This window comes from Microcebus murinus, chromosome 4 (genome assembly GCF_040939455.1).
Source record: "Microcebus murinus isolate Inina chromosome 4, M.murinus_Inina_mat1.0, whole genome shotgun sequence".
Classification (NCBI taxonomy): domain Eukaryota; kingdom Metazoa; phylum Chordata; class Mammalia; order Primates; family Cheirogaleidae; genus Microcebus; species Microcebus murinus.
This window is the reverse complement of record NC_134107.1, coordinates 443,362-463,598: the sequence shown is the minus strand read 5'-3', so window position 1 is coordinate 463,598 and position 20,237 is coordinate 443,362. Positions and strand designations below refer to the sequence as shown.

At 57.4% G+C, this 20,237-nt stretch overlaps 2 protein-coding genes across 3 annotated transcripts; both read left to right on the top strand.

Moving 5' to 3' along the window:
* The first annotated feature begins 1,215 nt into the window (after positions 1-1,215).
* On the top strand, positions 1,216-19,908 carry PRKACA (protein kinase cAMP-activated catalytic subunit alpha). Of its 2 annotated transcripts, none has more exons than XM_012758424.2 (10): positions 1,216-1,491; positions 9,307-9,368; positions 9,811-9,939; positions 12,152-12,250; positions 13,327-13,409; positions 15,975-16,101; positions 16,190-16,285; positions 16,377-16,499; positions 18,330-18,494; positions 18,896-19,908. In XM_012758424.2, the coding sequence occupies exons 1-10, from the start codon at positions 1,446-1,448 to the stop codon at positions 19,019-19,021; spliced, it is 1,056 nt and encodes a 351-aa protein (XP_012613878.1). In that variant the 5' UTR covers positions 1,216-1,445; the 3' UTR covers positions 19,022-19,908. The 2 variants fall into 2 exon arrangements, with proteins under 2 accessions (XP_012613878.1, XP_012613879.1); XM_012758425.3 differs by lacking the exon at positions 1,216-1,491 and adding an exon at positions 4,750-4,853.
* Positions 6,433-8,234, top strand: SMIM46 (small integral membrane protein 46). Its single transcript, XM_076001232.1, has one exon. It carries the CDS (start codon positions 6,433-6,435, stop codon positions 6,583-6,585), a length of 153 nt encoding a protein of 50 aa, XP_075857347.1. The 3' UTR covers positions 6,586-8,234.
* Positions 19,909-20,237: the final 329 nt, after the last annotated feature.

Sequence of the window (20,237 nt, the reverse complement as noted above, 5' to 3'; positions counted from 1 at the left end):
TTGGCACCTTGTTTGGGCCTTCCTCTACTCCAGTGGTTCTCAACTTGTGGTCAATTTTGCCCTATATGAAAGTGGTTTTGGTTGTCACAGCTAGCAGGAGACAGAGGTGTCACTGACATCCAGTGGGTAGAGGCTGAGGGTGCTGTTGAACACCCTAGGGTGCACAAAACAGCTCCCCCAGCAAAGAATGATCCCGCCCCAAACATCAGTAGTGCAGTAGTTGCTAAACCCTGGCTGTCCTCATGCTACCTATGTATTGAAAGAGTACCCTGATGGAAGGGGCATCTGGCCCCTTCTCTGCTCCCTGAGGGCAGGGTCCCTTTGCATTGCCCAGAAAGGGAATCAGCCTGGCTATCCCCCAGACCCCTCATCTGCAGAATGGGTGTGGTGATGATAGTACCTACGTGATGGGAGTGCAGTGCGAAGTAACGTTAAGGGAGTGCCAGCTCTCACTGCCCGCAGGCGCCCGGGTTGGGGCCGGGCAAAAGAGTGGACACAGCGCCCGCTCCCGCCACCCCTTGCTCCTAGGGCCCAGCATCCTGAAGCTTTGCCTGTGGCCAGGGGGAACCCAGGAGGGCCTCCAACCTGAACCCCAGGCAAGCCTGGCCACTTGGCCTGGGCGCTGCTGCCCAGAGTCAGGCCTTATGAATGACGACGGCCGCCGGCCTGGCGACCTCTGACCCGCGGCGCTGGCCGCGCCCCTCCCCCGCTGGCAGGTGGACAGAGGCTGCGCCGGGAGGGTCACGGCGCCAACCGCGGCTGGCCGACAGCCGCTGCCGCACTGGGCGGGGGCAGAGGACTGCGGCGCGCACGGGGCCGGCCGGCCTGCCGCCGGAGCGGCCTCCTGGGCCTTGGAGCGCCCGCGGCCGCCCGCCAGCCTCCGCCGCCCCGCCCCGCCGGCCTGGGCCCGCAGACTGCGCCTCTGCCCCGCCCCCTCACCCCCGGATTGACACTGTACGGTCTGCTGGGGGCCGGCCGGACACCGCGTCTCCTCCAATCACCAGCCTCTCTGGGCGGACCCTGGGCCCTGTGGGGCGCTCCGACCAATCAGACGAGTCTGCCCACCCATCTGGGACCTTGCGAGAGCGTGAGTGGCTGGGCGTCTGCGGCGCGTCACAGTGCCGTGAGCCTATGACAAAGCGGGAGGGTCGCGGAGAGCCAATGGGCGGCGGCGCCGAGCCGTCAGTCAGGGCGGTCTAAGCCAATCAGTGGCGAGCTGCGGGGGCGTCACGGGCAGCAGCAGCGGACTTGGGCTGAGGTTCCCGGGCGGGCGGGCGCGGAGAGACGCGGGAAGCAGGGGCTGGGCGGGGGTCGCGGCGCCGCAGCTAGCGCAGCCAGCCCGAGGGGCCGCCGCCGCGACCGCCCAGCGCGCTCCGGGGCCGCCGGCCGCCTCCAGCACCCGCCGCGCCGCAGCTCCGGGACCGGCCCCGGCCGCCGCCGCCGCGATGGGCAACGCCGCCGCCGCCAAGAAGGGCAGCGAGCAGGAGAGCGGTGAGTGCCCGGCCGTGACCCCGATCCCGGCCCCGCGCTGCCAGCCCCCTCTCTGTCCATCACCAACTGGCCCCTCCCCCACGCGCCCCCCCATTCCTCATTGCTTACCCCCAGCGCCCCTTGCCCCTGCCTGTCTAGGTCTGGGACCCGAGGGCCTGCAAAGGACCCCTTGTAGGGGCTCCCTTGCTGTGGCCGTCCGCCACTGCAAAGACTGTGTCCCCCCAGCTGTCACTACCAACCGTGGCACGTATGACCGCTGGGGCCCCATGTCACTACCCCACCCCCTCCTTTCCTGTCCCCTCTCCCCACATACTAACCTCCCTACCTCCTCACTGTCCTCTGCCACACATGAGACTCACTGCCTGACCCCAACCCTGGTTTCTGCCACTTTGGGAGTGCATTGGGGTCTGCCTCTGCACCGCAGGGAGCTTGGCCACTTGGTGACCACACCCCTCCCCCCTCCAGCCCCCGCCATCTTTCTCCTGCCCTTCCCCTCTTCACCTTATCACAGCCCCCCCCTCCAAGCCCCTCCTGTCCCCCTTGAGCATTTCCCCGAGCCACCTCCATCATTGTTTTTCCCTTCTGTGTCACTTGGCATGGGGGACAGGATCTTTCTGGGTCCCTCTGCCCCTCTCTCATCCTGTCACTCTCTGTCACTCTGCTTCTCTGCTTGTGCTCACTCCTCCAAGCTGGCTGGGGTAGCAGACTGTTTATGAACCTAGAGAACTGCTTCAGTGCTTCCAAAGCCAAGTTTGAGGTAGTCTTGCTGGGATTCATTGCGTCCTCTCTCTTGTGTTTTGTGAGGTGGGTGGTGGTGGCAGGGCTCCCTCACATCTCCTGCTGTGCAGTGAGCTCTAGGGTCCTTGGGGGGCCCCTCAATAAATGGTTGTTTCACAACTGAGGTCATTCACCCGGTCCCCAGGGCTTCTTCACTGGCTCCTGATTGGGATAAAGTGTCTGAGTTTAGCAGGACTCGTTCGGCTTGAACTGGGACAGTCGGAAAGAGGACTTGGAAGGGGGGACAGTTGGGGAAAGTCGTGGGTGACATCTAGTGATTTGCTTTGCCAAGGGACAAATAGATTCTGATCATTCCCAGGGCTGAGCCAGAGAGAAGAGACCTGTTTCACTTCGTTTCCCCCAGATTATTTGGCCTTTTCCAGCCAGCCAGAGAAAGATTCTGTATCTGGAAATGCCTTCAGAAATGGTCTTGAGGCACCTCCCCAATTCTTCCAGCTCTTAAATTGTCATCACTCCAAGCCTAAAGCTGGACCTCAGCTGGAATTCCCTTCCTGTTACCCAGAAATAGTTAGCACTGAGAAGGAAGGCCCTGTCCAACTATGCCCTTCCCAGTTGTTGGTCTCAAACCCCAGCGTCTCAGTCCCCTGAGTCCCCTTCCCAGAAAGACATGAAAAAGGCATGAAAGCCAGGGAACTTTATTCCCACGTGGATTCAAACAGCAGAACTCAGAGTCACAGAGCAGCTATGAAGAGGCCTGACATGTCACCGATGGGCGGGGGACGGGGAGGCAAGTGCCTGTAGTTGAGTGCTTGATGACAGAGGAGCAGGTGGGTAGTGTCCAAAAACGGTCTGGGCATGAGCTTGGAGGGGACTAGACAGAGGGACTAGCTTGGAGGGGGAGGGGCCAGGCCCCCAGCAGGTGAGGCCGGCTGGGAGGTGGAAGGTGGAGGCAGACAGCTATATATCACGGTGACTCAGTTGAAAGTTGGGGAGATGAAATAGTTCTGAAAAACCTTCAAGACATATCAAACACATGTCGTGAGGGATAGAAATCCACACAGGGAAAAAGATCCCAAGAAAAGGATCAGAGGCTCCGGAAGGAAGGAAGCACTAATTCTCTGGACGCCCCAGGAATGAATGATCACAATAAAATAGAGCTACTATTTGTTGGGCATTTAAGATATGTCAGGCTAAATGGCATGCCACTGATGGGCAGGGGATGGGGCAAATAGCTATATCTCCTCTGGTGATTTTTCAAGACGGTCTATCGTCCAAAATTTCCAAACCAGCTCTCTGAGTTTGACATAAATGATATCAGAGAGACAGGATTCACATCCAGTTCTGTCTACCAGCAAACTTCCTGGACCTCAGAATTTCCCAACTCAGACATTCTTAAGCCGCCTCCCAGATTTTTTAGTCTATTCACTTATTATTTTCTTAATTTAAAGTAATAAGAGTTTTACTCACTTCTATTCAGTTGTAAACTTTGAGCCCATGCTAAGTAATAATATAAATGAAATCATGGGAATTGCTATGCCAGTTATATTCTCTCTGGTACACATCAAAATACAGTGTAACTAGATAAATGAAACATGGCTAAAATTATTTCATGTTCTGCCAATGGGACCATGTCACACTTTGGGAAACGCCCGAAGCTGCACTTCCTCACAGAGGCTCCCAGAGAAGGAAATAGGATGAGGAAGAAGTCCCTCTTTGATTCAAAGCTCTCTGATTCTGGCAGGATGGAGTTAGACAAAATGTGCCCTCTTGTAACCAGGGTGGGGCAGGGGCGGGGGCAGTAGCCAGGCCAGCCTGCAGGGGGCACCTGAATTCATCTGCTAGATGCCAGCCCGCCTGGGGTCAGGAAAATGCCCAAGCCTTAGGAGGCACCAGTTAAGCATCTTGCAGTGCCCTGTGTTGCCACCTCTGCGCCAGGGCAGGACAGGATCTGCCTTCTCCCAAGAGGGCAGGGATCTAGAGTGGGCTCTGGGGTGGAGTAGTGGGGAATCTGCTGAGAGAGCAGAGAAAAATGACCAGGCCTCAGGCTCTGGCCAGGATGGAAGAACTGAGCGAGGGCAGCGGCCCCAGGAGGCCCCCAGGTCAGACAGCCAAGTAGGGCTCAGGTCTTGGCTGGCAATACCCCCGGGAGCTGGCCCACAGGGGAAGAGGCAGAGCTGGTAAGAGGGAGCCCCTCAGAAGCCCCCCTAAAACTCCAGAGACAAGCAGATCCCAGCATTAAGAGCAAGGTGCCCCCAGGAGGTCCCTGGGTGGGAAGAACTGTTGCCCTCTAACATCCTATGGATGCCCAAGAGGGCCAAATGCCTTCTGTGCATTGGCAGTTGTATGGGTGCCCAAGAGGGTCTTGTCAAGGCAGCTTTTCTCCCTTATCCAAAGCGGATCAGTAGAGGCTTAGAGGGTCCTATGTGCCCTTCCCCTGCACCCATGGCCTCCACATTGGGTTTTCTCTTCCTGCCCCCATCCCACAGCTCCCTGGCTCCCCCTGCAGGCGGGGCTCTGGGGATGGGCAGCCAGGCTGGTACGGCTGGTCTCATGAGCCTTCCCAGCCACCGTAGTCCGGGTGCCCTGAGAGGAGGACTGAGTGATGGCTTCCAGCTCCAGCGATGGTGAGGCTGAGCCCTGTTGCTATAGCAACTTCCCAGGCACACACTGCCCCTCAAGTCAGGGAGGGGCTGCAGTAGGGTTTGGGGAGCAGGTTGAGAGGAGGAGTCTGTGGCCCCCAGGCTGGTCCTGGGGACCCTTCCCTTAACACCCCTGGGCTGAGGGGGGTGGGGGTTGGGGGGATGGCCCACCCAGAGTGGGGGTCCAGCTTAGGGACAGTGGGGTGGCTCAGCCCAGCCCAGTGTTGGGGTCCAAGTCGGACTGGGGGGGCCATCCAGTCCAGAATGGGGGTTGGTCCCATCCAGTGTTGGGTCCAGCTCAGGCTGGAGGATGGCGCGGCCCAGAGCAGGGGGTCTAGGCTAGACTGGAGGACTCGGCCAGCCCCAGGAGGGGTCCCAGCCCGGGCTGGGCATTCCCGCCCCAGGATTTCCAGGACAGCCAGGTTGTGGAGGGCAGAGAGTCTAAGACTGTTGTCTCCAAGAGCTGGTTCCGGAGTCCGGGCTCCTTCTGAGGGAGCCCCTAAGCCGCTCGCCCATACTGATGTTCCGCTATGGCGATCCCCCACTCCCAGGCTGAATTTCTGGATTTCTGCCTTCTTTCTGTGGCCCTGGCTTTTCGAGGGGTGTCTGGCATTTTCTGTGTGTGAAGCCAAATGGAATCCGGACCAGAGTAGAGGCTGACACCCCCAGTGTGGGAGATGTGGGCAGGGTGGCAGGCTCCACAGGCCAGCAGCTCCTCTACCACTTCCCGTTGCCAGCAGAGGTGCCGGGCACTCTCAGAGAGGTTGCCATTGGCCCTCTGCTTCTGTTGGGATCTGGAAAGAAGGAGAAAGATGGTCAAGGCTGCCTCCCCCTCCCCCATCCCTGGGTTTAGCCATTCGTTTCCGGTTTGGACTTTCATGGCCGAGAGCAGAGCCAAGCGCAGGGCAAGGTTTGACAGGCCAAGGACATGGCGGGATGCCGTTCCCCTCTCCACACTCGCATAGGAGCAAGACAGATGTACCCATTTCTCACTCAGGATAGCAGGATTTGGGGGCTCCACGTTGAGAGGGAGTTCAGGGCAGGAGATAGGGTGGCTCTTGTAGACCCCCCACCCCCAGCCTTTCTCTCCAGCTGTTCTTTCAGCCAATTACAGGAGCTCTGGGGCCTTTTTAGCCCGCAGGGAGTTTCTCTTGCTGTTGCCTGAGTCTCGGCCTTAACTCCTTCCCCGCTGCCCGGTGGGCACTGCTCCGGGCACATTTGGTGCCGTCCTCTGGACAGTGCAGCACCCACCGAGGAAGGCAGGGCCTGGCATCCCAGGAGCAATGAAGTCCCTGGAAAGGAAACTTAGTTTCAGCGCCCCGCCCCGGGGCACGTGGGACAGCCAGGGAGACACCCTCGGGAGAATCTTCCCACCACCTCCTGCCAAGGAGGGCCTCTGCAGACCTTGGCCAGCAGGGAGCAGGTACCTTTAACTGCTTCCGTGGCAACCGGCTCCTCCTCCCTGGTCCCCCGAGGCCTTTCCAAGGAAGCTGGCTTAGAGGCTCTGCGTTTTCCTGGTTCCCCAGCAAAGGGGAGAGTCCAGGGAGAGTCCAGGGCGGCTGGGATGGATCTGGGGTCAGGCAGCAGCGAGGGTGGGGACTCAGAGATCACCTTCCAGCTGTGGCTGCAGCTGTTCCTCTGGGCCCACCTGGCTCTCCGTCTCCTGGGCTACCTGCGCCAAACCTTCTGGGGGCCTAAGCCGCAGCCAGCACCCTGAGCCAGGGGCACAAGGGCCCCAGATCACCCCATCCCACCCACTCCTTATTCCACCCCCTGCTGGAAGAGGCAGGAAGCAGAGGTGAGTGTGGGGGCTCCTGGCTGCGGTCCCCTGCCCCTCCCTGCACTGTCCCTCTTTATCTGCCTGCTCCTCCTGGCTCTGCCTGACCCTCCCATCCATCCCCAAACCTGGCAAGCCGACAGGGCTATAGTGGCACTAGAGGGGACACAGCCTGGGCCTTCCTGTGCCTTAAGAGGCCAGAGAAGGGCTGTGCTAGAGCAGGGCACCCTGCGAAGCCACTCTGTGGGGCGCCCACAGACAGCCAGAGGCTCAGGGCCCACCGAGTCAGGGAAGAGCAGGATCCAGCGGTTGTCAGGGATGGCTAAGCGCAAAGGGGAAACGGGACAACGCCTTCTCATGCAACCCCGCTCCCCTCTGCCTCCTCGCGCGGGTAAAGGTAGAGTCCTGAGAAGGTCCCCTCCGCCCTCCCCACCCAATCCATAGTTCAGCGTGGATCCTTTTCAGGTTTCCAAGGAAGGTGTTGTACGTCAGAAAGTCTGTGCTAGCCCGGATGTGCTGTGGCCCCAGGCTCAGAGAGGTCTCCAAGCCAGCTGATGGCCCAGCCAGTCAACAGCCTAGGACTCCTGGCTTTTGGTTGCCTGTCCCCTCTTTCCCCTCTTGGCCCGATCCCTCTTTGTGGGGGCTTCCTGGCCACTATCTCTCCCCATCTGCCACCCATCTAGCCCTGAGGACTGTTCTTTCTGTACACTGAGGGAGAGCCTTGGGGACAGTGTGGGGGAGGGATGGCTTACCCACGTGGCTGTCTGGGATTTTTGGCAGGCAGATGACAGGCAACACAAAAGTGCAGGTGTATGCGGGGCCCCTCAGGGTGGCAGCCATCCCAGGAACGGCAGGGGGTTGAGGACAGCTCTGTCTATAGGCCACCCTGTGCATTGGGACCAACGGCTGATCCAGTAGTGAAGCAGTTAATCCCGTGGGCAGTGGAGTCAGGCAGGTGACCTGAGTCCTGATCAGTCTTCTCATCTGTACCATGGGAATGATAGCAGCTCCCATCTGGCCGAGTGTTCTCAGTGCTTCGTTGAGACACCTTGTGACCCTAGGCGAGGTGGTTACAAGGACAACTCTGTAATGTAAGAATTCATTGGGCTGCACGTTTAAGATTTTAGCACTCTGCTAGGTGCAGGGGCTTGTGCCTATAATCCTACCACTCTGGGAGGCTGCAGGAGGATCGCTTGAGGCCAGGAGTTCAAGACCAGCCTGAACAAGAGGGAGACCCTGTCTCTACAAAAATAGAAAAATTAGCCGGGCATGGTGGCATTTGTAGTCCCAGCTACTCGGGAGGCTGAGGCAGGAGAATCACTTGAGTCCAGAAGTTTGAGGCTGCTGTGAGCTGTAAGGTCACCATTACACTGTAGCCCAGGTGACAGAGCAAGACTCTGGCTATAAAAAAAACAACAACAAAAATTGAAGCACTCAATGCACCCCGTTTTTTGGGTTTTGTTTTGTTTTGAGACAGGATCTCACTCTGTCACCTGGGCTAGAGTGCACTGGAGTCGTCATAGCTCACTGCAGCCTCCAACTCCTGGGCTCAAGCGATCCTCCTGCCTCAGCCTCCTGAGTAGCTGGGACCACAGGCATGCGCCACCCTGCCTGGCTCCCCCTGTATTTTATACCTCCATTTCTAAAATTACTTAAAAGTCAAATGAATAGCTGACATTTCTATGGCACTCACCTCAAGCCGGACACTGTCCAACCCCCTTTGCCAAGATGAACTCAATCAAACCTCAGAACCACCCTGCAAGGTCATTGCTCTTACTATCCCTGATTTACAGATGAGGAAAACTGAGGCCCAGAGAGGTGAGGTTAGGTGCCTAAAGTCACACAGTTTGTCTGAGACCAGGCTGAAATCTGAACTCCATATTGTCCCAGGGTCCTGGCCCTTAGCCACTTTGCTGGGCTGCCTCTCAGCATAGGCAAGAATGACCGTTTTGAAGCCATATTTTCCTGGGCTGTTAAGTGAGGATGAGGGATGAGGTAGTGTAGACGAAGCAGCCGGCCCAGGGTCCACCAGGGACGTCTTCAGCGATACTGGATGGTGATGTTCGGCTCAGGGTGCTGGGGGCGGAGGGGTCTCCAGGCAAGGCCTCCCCTTGAGTCAGCTCTGGAGCGAAGCCCCGCAATGGGCAAAGAGAGGAACAGAGCCAGCTGGGGCCAAGGCAACAGCTGAGCCCCCCAAGGGCGCCTGCTACCCGAGCCCCAAAGGCCTCCACCCCGGGCCCAGCCTCCCCAGAGAAGGGGCCGAAGGAGCCGCCAAATCCCGAGGCTATAAATACTTCGGCTGGCGTCGTCCCTGGCCGTGGAATGTCGGTCAGAACTGGGGCGAGTGGGGGTGGGCTGGCCTGGGTGCCTCTCTCTGTCCCCCTGGGAGCGGCCCCTGAGTCACCCTGTACCCCATTTTGGATGGGGTGGAGGCTGGATCTCACCTCTCTGTAGTTAGGGGGCCCAGGCCCTGGCCTGGATCAGGGCCCTCCAGCCTGCCTGTGGGATCGGCCAGGCACCCGAAGGCCCTGGGGAAAAGGTTGGGCTCTGGGTTGGGGCAGCTGCACCCCACTTTCCGCAAAGAGCGTGTCCCCAGAAATGACCTGAGCCCACCCTGATGAGAATGGGTCTCCATCTAACCCTCCCCTTTCTTCCTTTCAGTGAAAGAGTTCCTAGCTAAAGCCAAAGAAGATTTTCTTAAAAAATGGGAAAATCCCTCTCAGGTAAGCCCACCAGGCACGGGGCCCTGGGAGGGGTAAGCCAAAGGCCCCCAGTCCCCTGACCGCGTCCCCGAGATGCAGCTAGAATTCCAGCGCACTGTGGGCTCCAGACCTTGCCCCAGTCACTCACTAGATACCCACGGGGCTCCTGGGCGCAGGCATGGAATTGCCCTCCGCCAGGCTCCCCCACCCCCGTGGCCCCTTCCAACTGGCTGCCCCTGCCCCCCGCACAGCTGCCAGCAGCTCCTGGGCCCCAGGCCAGGGCCGGATCTGGCCCTGCCACCCGCCTTGAGGAATGCGCCCTCTGCCATCTTGTCCTCAGCCCGCTCACCCCACGTGCTCCCTGGGGCCCCCTTTGCTGGTGGCAGAGGGGACGCCCCAGACCTGGGCCCAGCAGGCCGCATGCAAGGGGCATCTCTGACCCTCTGGACCCCTCCGCCCACAGAATACAGCCCATTTGGATCAATTCGATCGAATCAAGACCCTGGGCACGGGTTCCTTTGGCCGGGTGATGCTGGTGAAACACAAGGAGACAGGGAACCACTATGCAATGAAGATCCTCGACAAACAGAAGGTGAGACCTGCCCTGCCGCCCAGCCCGTCCCCTCCACCAGGCCCTCGCCCCAACTGGGCCCGCCACTCGCCCGCTCTCCAACTAGACCCCAGGCCCCCTCGTGTGCCAGACCCAGACTGGAAGGCCCCTGTGCTGCCTTTTCAAGTCACCCCTCCAGGCCGGCCGCCAGGGCAAAGCCAGGCCGTATGACAGGGTCAGACACCGGCCGGTGTGGAGGAGGCAGGTCCTCCTGGGGGGAGGCGGCATTTTCGCAGACAGTCTTTCCATAAGTATTTTTGAGAGCAGCGCCGTCCAACAGAGACATAACCCAAGCCACAGAAGGGACTTTACATTTTCTAGTTGCTCCATCAAAAAAGGAAAGAGCCCGGGCATGTGGGTGTGCACCTGTAGTCCTAGCTACTCGGGAGGCTAAAGATGGGAGGATCCCTTGAACCCAGGAGCTTGAGGCTGCAGTGAGCTGTGATTGCACCACTGCACTCCAGCTTAGGTGACAGAGTGAAAAACTCTGTCTCAAAAAAAAAAAAAAAAAAAAAATGTGAAATGAAGGTTGGGCATGGTGGCATGCACCTGTTGTCCCTGCGGCTTGAGGCCAGGAGTTCCAGTCCAGCCTAGGCAACATAGTGAGACCCCCATCTCTAAAACAAGCGAAATTTTTTTAATTAAACAAAGTAAACAGATGGGCCTGGTGCAGTGGCTCAGGCCTGTAATCCCAGCACTTTGGGAGGCCGAAGCTGGAAGGTCGCTCGAGGCCAAGAGTTCAAGACCAGCCTGGGCAACATAGTGAGACCCCCCCCCCCCATCGCTACAAAAAAAATTTTTAAAAGTAATAAGAAACAGGTGAGATTCATTTTTAACAGTGTGTTTTAATTAAGTCACTATGTCCACACTATTACCATTTCCATGTTCTCAATGTGAAAATATCATTAATGAGACATTTTCCATTCCTTTTTTTTTTCTTTTTATACTAAAGTGTCTTCAAAATCCAGTGTCTATTCTATACTTAGAACAGGTCTCCAATCAGCTGGTAAATTTTCTCTGGAAAGAGGAGAAAAAGTACAAAAGATGAACAAGCATGTTTGGGGGCCAGAGCTGTCCCAGCTGTGCTTACAAGTTATCCAGGACCTACCCATGCTAGAGTGCAGTGGCATGATCAAAACTTGAAATTTGGGGCCGGGCGCAGTGGCTCACGCCTGTAATCCTAGCACTCTGGGAGGCCAAGGTGGGTGGATCGTTTCAGCTCAGGAGTTCGAGACCAGCCTGAGCAAGAATGAGACACCGTCTCTACTAAAAAATAGGAAGAAATTAGCTGGACAACTAAAACATATATATATAAAAAATTAGCCGGGCATGGTGGCGCATGCCTGTGGTCCCAGCTACTCGGGAGGCTGAGGCAGGAGGATCGCTTGAGCCCAGGAGTTGGAGGTTGCTGTGAGCGAGGCTGACGCCACGGCACCCTAGCCCAGGCAACAGAGTGAGACTCTGTCTCAAAGGAAAAAACCTTGAAATTCGGTTTCCTAGCTAAATAGCCCCATTTCAAGGGCTTAGTGGCCATCTGTGGCTGGTGGGAATTGAGCAGGGCTGGTGTGGACCTGAGGGCACACAGCTGGGGGAGCGAAGTGGTTCAGGCCAACCAGGGGCCAGGCTGCCTGTATGTGTCAAGCCGGGCTGACATCGGCAAGCTGTGTGGCCTTAGGTAAGTCACGTCCCCTCTCTGTGCCTGGGCTTCCAAACTGGCGTGCTCACAGCATGTCCCTCGCAGGGCTTCTGCCACGGTCCAGCTGGAGACCGTGTGGAAGGTGCCTGCCCGTGTGGGGCAGCTGATAGCGGAGGGGGATTATTAGCCGGAGGCTCGGGCTCGTGTGTGCAGGGTTCGAGATAAGGGAGGGGAAGGCGCTTTCAGCTCAGCCGCCCCTGGCTCCAAGAAGCCTTCTTGGGGTCGCCTTTCCACTGACCGCGCCTTCTCTGGCCATCTGGGAGCCCAAGCATCCCCACCGTGGCTCCGGCCCCCCGCCCTGGACTCCACGCCACGTGAGGACGGCAGCCTCCCTGCTGCGTCCTCAGCACCCGGCCCAGGGCCCGACCGGCCACAGGCACACACACGATTCCACCTGAAGGGACCTGCCCGGCCCGGCCCTGGCACCCCTAGTTCCAGGCATCGGGGCAAATGAGGCCCCTCTAACCTGGCTCCTCTCTCTGCCCCCTACCCGCACAGGTGGTGAAACTGAAACAGATCGAGCACACCCTCAATGAAAAACGCATCCTGCAAGCCGTCAACTTTCCGTTCCTCGTCAGACTCGAGTTCTCCTTCAAGGTGGGGTCCAAGCGGCCAGGGGTCGGGGCACTGTGCCGGGTTGGGTCCCAGCCGTCGGGTGCAGCCCCTCCGTTCCCAGGACTGCGGTTGGGAACAAGGACAACCAGTGGCTGTCCACTTCTGGGGAGGAAGGAGTTCCCTGCAGGAGGGATGCCGGGGCACAGGGCTGGTTAGGCGGGGGCTCCGGCAGACCCAAGCTCAGCTCCCAGGCCAGCCAGTTTCTAGCTCCATTTACCTTGGTCGAGTCGCCCGACCTCAGTGGCACTCCTCAAAATCCGCCGCCTCATTTGCAGCAAGACCCTGACCTAGAGCCAGGAGCCTGAGTTCAGTTCCCAGCTCTCTACTTCCTGGGTGCGTGGCCCTGGGCAAGGGACTGCATCTCCCTGAGCCTCAGTTTTCTCATCTGTTAAATGGGAATCGTAATAGCTTCCACCCAGTGGGGTCGTCATGACAGTTCTGAGCACATCACAAGCGCCCTTGGGCGCTGTCTTGGGCGCCATCCAAAGCTGTGGTCCTGAGGGGCGGGAAAGGCCACTTGGGGCCGGCTTCCTGGGCGTCCACCCCGGGCAGACACCCAGGCCTGTGCTCAGAAGGCCCCCACACCTGATTTAATGCCCTCCTGCCATCTTGAAATCCATAGCAATTTTTCAGCAAGGGGCCACAGATTTTTATTTGGGGCCCTGCAAATTCTGCAGCCCATCCCAGTCCCATTTTACAGGGGACAAAACCGTGGTCCCAGAAGCCTTGCTTGGGCTCCCAGACACAAGCTACTAGAGCCCCTCTCTCTGCAGCCGGGACACACTGGCCAGGTCCCTACCTGCCTCCGAGCTGGCCCACACTCTCACCCCCCGTCACACAGCAGGATCAGGGCTGCCCCTCTTCCGCGTGGGCAGGGTGAGCTTCACAGCGAGGCTCGGCCGGCACCGCGCCTGGCCCTTGGGACATGCTTCGTACAGAAAGCCAGGATTGTTGTTGTCATTTAAAGTCTGAACACCTGCCAGGTGAGGCCCCTGCGGCCCTCAGATGGGACCCAGGGCTCAGGGAACGGGGCCCTGACCGGCCACCGCTTCCTGCAGGACAACACGAACTTATACATGGTCATGGAGTACGTTCCCGGTGGGGAGATGTTCTCACACCTACGGCGGATCGGAAGGTTCAGGTAAGCGGCTACCCCGGCTGTCCGGGCTCTGGGGGGGGTGTCCACCCACAGCCGCGTCCCACGTCGGGGAACGCAGAGGAGGCCAAGCACGGTGGAGCATTCAAGCGGTCGCTCCGGGTCCCTGTGGGTCTTTGTTTCTTCTGTGCCGAGGAATACGCACTGTGTCAACCACACCACAAAACAAAGCAGACAGACCAGACACGGTGACTTAGGTGTCGATGTTTTTTGTTTTTTTTGAGACAGAGTCTCACTCTGTTGCCCAGGCTAGAGTGAGTGCCCTGGCGTCAGCCTCGCTCACAGCAACCTCACACTCCTGGGCTCAAGCGATCCTCCTGCCTCAGCCTCCCGAGTAGCTGGGACTACAGGCATGCGCCACCATGCCCGGCTAATTTTTTCTATATGTATCAGTTGGCCAATTAATTTCTTTCTATTTATAGTAGAGACGGGGTCTCGCTCTTGCTCAGGCTGGTTTCGAACTCCTGACCTCGAGCAATCCGCCTGCCTTGGCCTCCCAGAGTGCTGGGATGACGGGTGTGAGCCACCATGCCTGGCCTAGGTGTCAACATTTAAGTTGGCAAATCTAGGCGTTTTTTTGTTTTGTTTTGTTTTTTTGAGGCCAGCTCAGTGGTGCAGGCTTATAGTCCCAGCTCCTCAAAAGGCTGAGGTGGTTCTCATAGTCCTGGAGGCTGAGGGGGGGGGGAGAAAAAAAAGAAGGCGGCTGAGGCAGGAGGATCTCTTGAGCCCAGGAGTTCAAGACCAGCCTGGGCTACATAGAAAGACCCTGTCTCTTAATTAGTTAATTAATTAAATTTATACTATTGCTTTATTTTATAAACATAATTACACTTTAAATTCAATAAAATGCACAGATCTTCAATATTCCATTCCATAAGTTTGTGGGGGTTTTTTTGTTTTTTTTTTTTTTTGAGACAGAGTCTCACTCTGTTGCCCGGGCTAGAGTGCCGTGGCGTCAGCCTAGCTCACAGCAACCTCAAACTCCTGGGCTCAAGTGATCCTCCTGCCTCAGTCTCCAGAGTTGCTGGGACTACAGGCATGCACCACCATGCCCGGCTAACTTTTTATATATATACTTTAAGTCGTTCAGCTAATTTCTTTTTTTTCTTTTTTTTGTTGTTGTTTTGGATTTTGTAGAAACGGGGTCTCACTCTTGCTCTTGAACTCCTGAGCTCAAACAGCAGTCTACCCACCTCAGCCTCCCAGAGTGCTAGGATTACAGGCGTGAGCCACCGCGCCCAGCCTGTTCCCTAAGTTTTGACAATCGTATGCCCTTACATAACCTCCACCCAAAACATCACATAGAACATTTCCATCACCCCAGAAAATTCTCTCAAATCCCTGTCCTTTCTGGCTCCAAACACCATGCATTTGTTTTTTCTGTGTTTGGACCTGACACAAACAGAATCATACAGTTCATGTTCTTTTGTGTCTTTCTTCTTTTGCTTGACAGAATCGGTTAGAGGTCCAGCCACCTCATTGAGTAGATCGTAGTGTGTCCTATTGGTAGTGGTGGCGTTGAGTGGTTTTCCCTTGTATGAATATATCACCATCTGTGATTCCATTCTCCCAGTGATGGACATTCGAGCTGCTTCCAGTGTCAAGCTATCTGAGTATCTCTGCTTGTGCATTTTTATACCTTTTTTTTTTTTTTGTAAGAGATGGGGTCTTTGGCCAGGCACAGTGGCTCACGCCTATAATCCTAGCACTCTGGGAGGCCAAGGCAGGTGGATTGCTTGAGGTCAGGAGTTCGAAACCAACCTGAGTGAGACCCCGTCTCTACTAAAAATAGAAAGAAATTAATTGACCAACTAAAAATATATATAGAAAAACTTAGCCGGGCATGGTGGCGCATGCCTGTAGTCCCAGCTACTCGGGAGGCCGAGGCAGTAGGATCTCTTGAGCCCAGGAGTCTGAGGTTGCTGTGAGCAAGGCTGATGCCATGGCACTCACTCTAACCTGAGCAACAAAGTGAGACTCTGTCTCAAAAAAAAAAAAAAAGAGATGGGGTCTTACTCTGTCTCCCAGGCTGGAGTGGAGTGCAGTGGCAAGATCATAGCTCACTGCAACCTCAAACTCTTGGGCTCATGTGATCCTCCCGCCTTAGCCTCCTGAGTAGCTGGGACTGCAGGTGTGTGCCACTACACCTGGCTGATTTTTCTATTTTTTTGTAAAGATGGGGTCTCGCTATGTTGCCCAGGCTGATCTTAAAGCCCGGGGCTCAAACGATCCTCCTGCCTCAGCCTCCCAGTTAGCTAGGACTGCAGGCATGTGCCACCATGCTAGCTAATTTTTTTATTTTTTGTAGACACAAAGTCTCACTATGTTGCCCAGGCTGGTCTCACACTCCTGGCCTCAAGCGATCCTCCTGCCTCAGCCTCCCAAGTAGCTGGGACTATGTACGGCCGGGAGCCACCGTGCCCGGTTGCTTCTCCATTTCTGATAGCTGGACTGGGGGTGTCTTCTTCTGGGGATGGCTCCTTGGGCCCACCTGCTGGACCATTTGGGGGCGTGGCCACCGGCACTCACCTTCCTGCTTGTCCCCACCAGCGAGCCTCATGCCCGTTTCTACGCGGCCCAGATCGTCCTGACCTTCGAGTACCTACACTCGCTGGATCTCATCTACCGGGACCTGAAGCCGGAGAACCTCCTCATTGACCAGCAGGGCTACATTCAGGTGCCCACCGGGCCGGGCGAGGGGCAGCCCCAGGTGGCCACGGCCTGGACCCTCCCTCCTGGCCAACCGCTCATTCTTGTGCCTGCAGGTGACAGACTTCGGTTTCGCCAAGCGTGTGAAGGGCCGCACCTGGACCTTGTGCGGGACCCCCGAGTACCTGGCCCCTGAGATCATCCTGAGCAAAGTAGGCGCGCCCCCAGCCCGCCCCTCTCCTGAGGCTGGCCCCGCCCTCGGTCCCGCCTCACCCCACACCCCTCAACCCCATCTCGCCCCAGGGCTACAACAAGGCCGTGGACTGGTGGGCCCTGGGCGTTCTCATCTATGAGATGGCTGCTGGCTACCCGCCCTTCTTCGCCGACCAGCCCATCCAGATCTACGAGAAGATCGTCTCCGGGAAGGTGAGGCCCACGTGCCGGAAGGGACAAGCAGACCCTTCCCCGCCCGCCCCGCTGTCTGCGGATCACTGCTGGTTGGAATAATCTAGAAGCTCATTAATCTAGAAGCCAAGTGGTCGAGCCGCCTGGAAGTCTAGCCCCTGACCCGCAGTGCCAGAATCCCAAGGGCTTCCCAAACCCCACGCCTCCTCGGAACTGCTTGGCCACAGAACTCGGGCGCCCCGACACCAGGCCGCCCTCGCCTTCGCTTGTCCCGCCTAGAATGAGTTCTCGCAAGTTTCAAGGCAGAAAAGCGAATGTGTTTGGTTCCCAGGCGCCACCCTCGGCCCCACCAGGGAGTGCCATCGCTTGGGGACTGCCCAGGCCTGCTCTCCCAAGAGCAGACGGGGCAGACGGGGCGGCTCCGAGGGTCTGGGCAGGGGGCAGAACCCTCTGCGTTCTCATCTGCAAAGCGCACCGAGTGACCCCGCCTGCCGGGTCCTGGGCTCACCCCTCGCTCAGACCCTGACAGAGTTGGACCCCCGTGGGAGAGGTGAGGAAACTGAGGCTTGGAGAGGGGCCATGTCTGGTCCAGGATCGCACCTCGGCGAGTAAGGGGAGGTGTCACTGTAAGTGGAGCAAGTGGCAGCCCAGCCACCTCCTTCCACCTGGTCTGGCGCCCCGTGCATGCACGGGAGCTGCCGGTTGGCCCAGAGTCACCAGAAAACAGTGGGAATGGACTCGGGCTCAGCCTCAAGCTCAGCCTCGGGTGGCCTGGCTGGCTGGAGGCCCAGCTCTGCCACCTGTTGGCTGTGAGACTTGGGGCAAGTCGCTTCACTCCTCTGAGCTTCCTCCTGGCCGGCTGGGAACCAGGGAGCTAGCCGCATGCCCCTCGGAGAGGGCAGAAGTCACCAACTGCAAAGTGGGGACACGCCGGCCGGCCAGACACACGGTCCGCGTCACTACGAGGGAAAGATGAGGCATCTGCCACCAGGCAGAGTAGAAATTCCCAGATAATGGCCAAGAGTGGGGGGGGGGGAAAAGAAAAGAAAAAGCCATGGAAGTTTCCGTGGGGGAAGAGAGGAAGATGAGCATAGCTCCCTTCTTTGTAGCATTTTTCCAAGTCCCACGCACCCTTGGGCGGCATTATCTCCCTCGACTGACTCTGGGATATCTGCCCCTGTCGGAGAGACATGCGCAGGCCCAGAGAGGTTAAGGGCTGTGGCCAAGGTCACACAGCTTGTAAGAGGCAGAGCAGGGACTGGAAGTTGTTTCCTGCAGCTGTCATTCCAGTGACTACTTGCACGCAAGGCCGGGGGCTCAGAGCTTTGGAGGAGACTCTCCGGAAAGAGTTGAGCTGGGCCTTAAAGAATGGGAGAGCCTTAGCTATGGAGAGAGCGCGGGGAAAAGTGTCTCCATGAGCGTGAAGATTTCAGAAGTCTCCAGGCCCCAGCAGAGCGGCCTTAAGAAGCAGCAGCTAAGGATGAGGTTCTGGAGTCCGATCGACCTGGGATGGAATTGCCTGTCCGCTCCTTGGTGTAACTGTGGGGAGGGCTGTTCAACCCTCCCCCGCCCCAAGCCTCAGTTTCCTCTTCTCTGAAATGAGAACCATCACAGCACTTGCTTTAGAGCAGTGGTTCTCAAAGGGGGCCCCTGTCGGCAGCAGCGCTGCCAGGGTGCATATTACAAACAGACGTCCAGGCCCCACCCAGCTTTCCTAAATGAGAAACCCTAGGGCAGGCCCAACGAGCTGTTTTTACAGGGTTCCAGCAGACACTGAAATCCGGGGGCCTCTGCCCAATCGGACTGTTGGATGGAGCCGCTCCCTACCCTGTCTGTGTACCCCTCCTCCAGGTGCGGTTCCCTTCCCACTTCAGCTCTGACTTGAAGGACCTACTTCGGAACCTCCTGCAGGTGGATCTAACCAAGCGCTTTGGAAACCTCAAGAACGGAGTCAACGATATCAAGAACCACAAGTGGTTTGCAACGACTGACTGGATCGCCATCTACCAGAGGAAGGTGGGCCTTCCTTCCTCCAGCATGTTGAGGGTTTCGGGGGCGGAGGGAGGGAGGCCAAGTGTCAGGGAGGGCTGCCAGTGAAGAGATGGAAAGGGAAGAGACCTCGGGTCCGGGGGCAACCTAGAGTAGGCAGGTTAGAGCCAGTCGGGTCCAGAAATGGGATTCTGGGGTCATTTGGGCACTCTGTGACCTTGGGCAAGAGACGCCTCTCTCCGGGAAGTAATTTCCCCTTTGGTGAGTCCGCTAAGAGTCTTGGATTGTTAAGAAGAGTCACGCCCTAATGCCAAGCACAGACCTGGGTCAGAGTAAATATCTCTTGAATGTTAGGCCATTTGCATTTATTGTTGTAATAAGGATTATGTTGACTGCTGAGTCCTGGGTGATGCTTGATCCCTCTCCAGGTGGAAGCTCCCTTCATACCAAAGTTTAAAGGCCCTGGCGACACGAGTAACTTTGACGACTATGAGGAGGAAGAGATCCGGGTGTCCATCAGTGAGAAGTGTGGCAAGGAGTTCTCTGAGTTTTAGGGGTGTGCCTGTGGCCCCAGGGGTTTTCTTTTCTTTTTTTCCTTCTTTTTTTTTTTTTTTTGGTGGGGGGGTGGGAGGGTTGGATTGAACAGCCAGATGGCCACAGAGTTCCTTGCATCTAATTTCACCCCCACCCCACCCTCCGGGGTAGGGGGAGCAGGAAGCCCAGATATTTGGAGGGACAGAAAACACCAGCTGCTCCCCCCCTCTCCTTTGAGTCCTCCTGCACCTTCTACCACTTTTCCCTCCCTCCTCCCCGACAACCCCCCCCCCAGTCCACTTCAGCCTGTTTTAAACGAGTTTCTCAGCTCCAGTCAGGCAAGGTCTTGCTGGTGTATCCAGGGACGGGCTGTGGAAAGGGGCCCAAACTTAACCTCCAGCCCCCACCACACCCCAACCCCACCACAGGCACCCCTCAGTAAGGGCCAATGAAGGAAAAGCCCACCTTCCCTTCAGAGCAACCCTGCCTGCCTGGGAGGAAGAGATTTTAGTGACATGTTCAGTGGGCTGCTTGCTAGGATTTTTAAAAAAAAAAAACAAAAAACAATTTAAAATCTTATTTAAGTTCCACCAGTGCCTCCCTCCCCTCTTTCCTCTACCCTCCCCACTCCCTTGCTCTCCCCCCTCCCCCAAATCCATTTGAACAAGGTTGGGAATCAGATTGACTTTGTCAAGGGAGGCGCTGGGGTTTGAACCTCTGCCCTGAGCTGCTAATCTCCCCTGCCCCCTTTTGGGGTGGTGGCGGGCGTCCTCTGCCAATCCTGCGAGGGTCTCAGCCCCTTTAGGGAGCCCCTACTGCCCTCCCCAGCAGACCTTTCTTCACCCCTGGGCTTTGGGAGCCAGACACAGCAGCTGTCCCTCTCCCTGCCAAAGAGGAGTCACCCCCCCAATAAAAGACAGAGGGGGAGCCCCACGCCGAGTCTTTCCTCCCAGCAGCACCCCCCAAACTCCTTAATTTTATTCTCAGCCAGATAGTAACACGCAGCCTCCTCTCCACTCGGTTGGGAAGGCAACCCTGCAAAAGGGCATGGAAAGCAAAGTCCCCTCCCCCGGGCCCCACTCCACAGCCCAGGGTTCAAGGCCAGGGTTGCTGGGGAGGGGCTGCCTGTTTTAGTCACCCAGCAGCTTCTGGGGTCCCTCCACCATCCTGGGCGCCCCACTTCTAGCTTAGCCAACAGCTGTCCGTCACTTCCACCTCCGTCAGATTTGTGCTTTT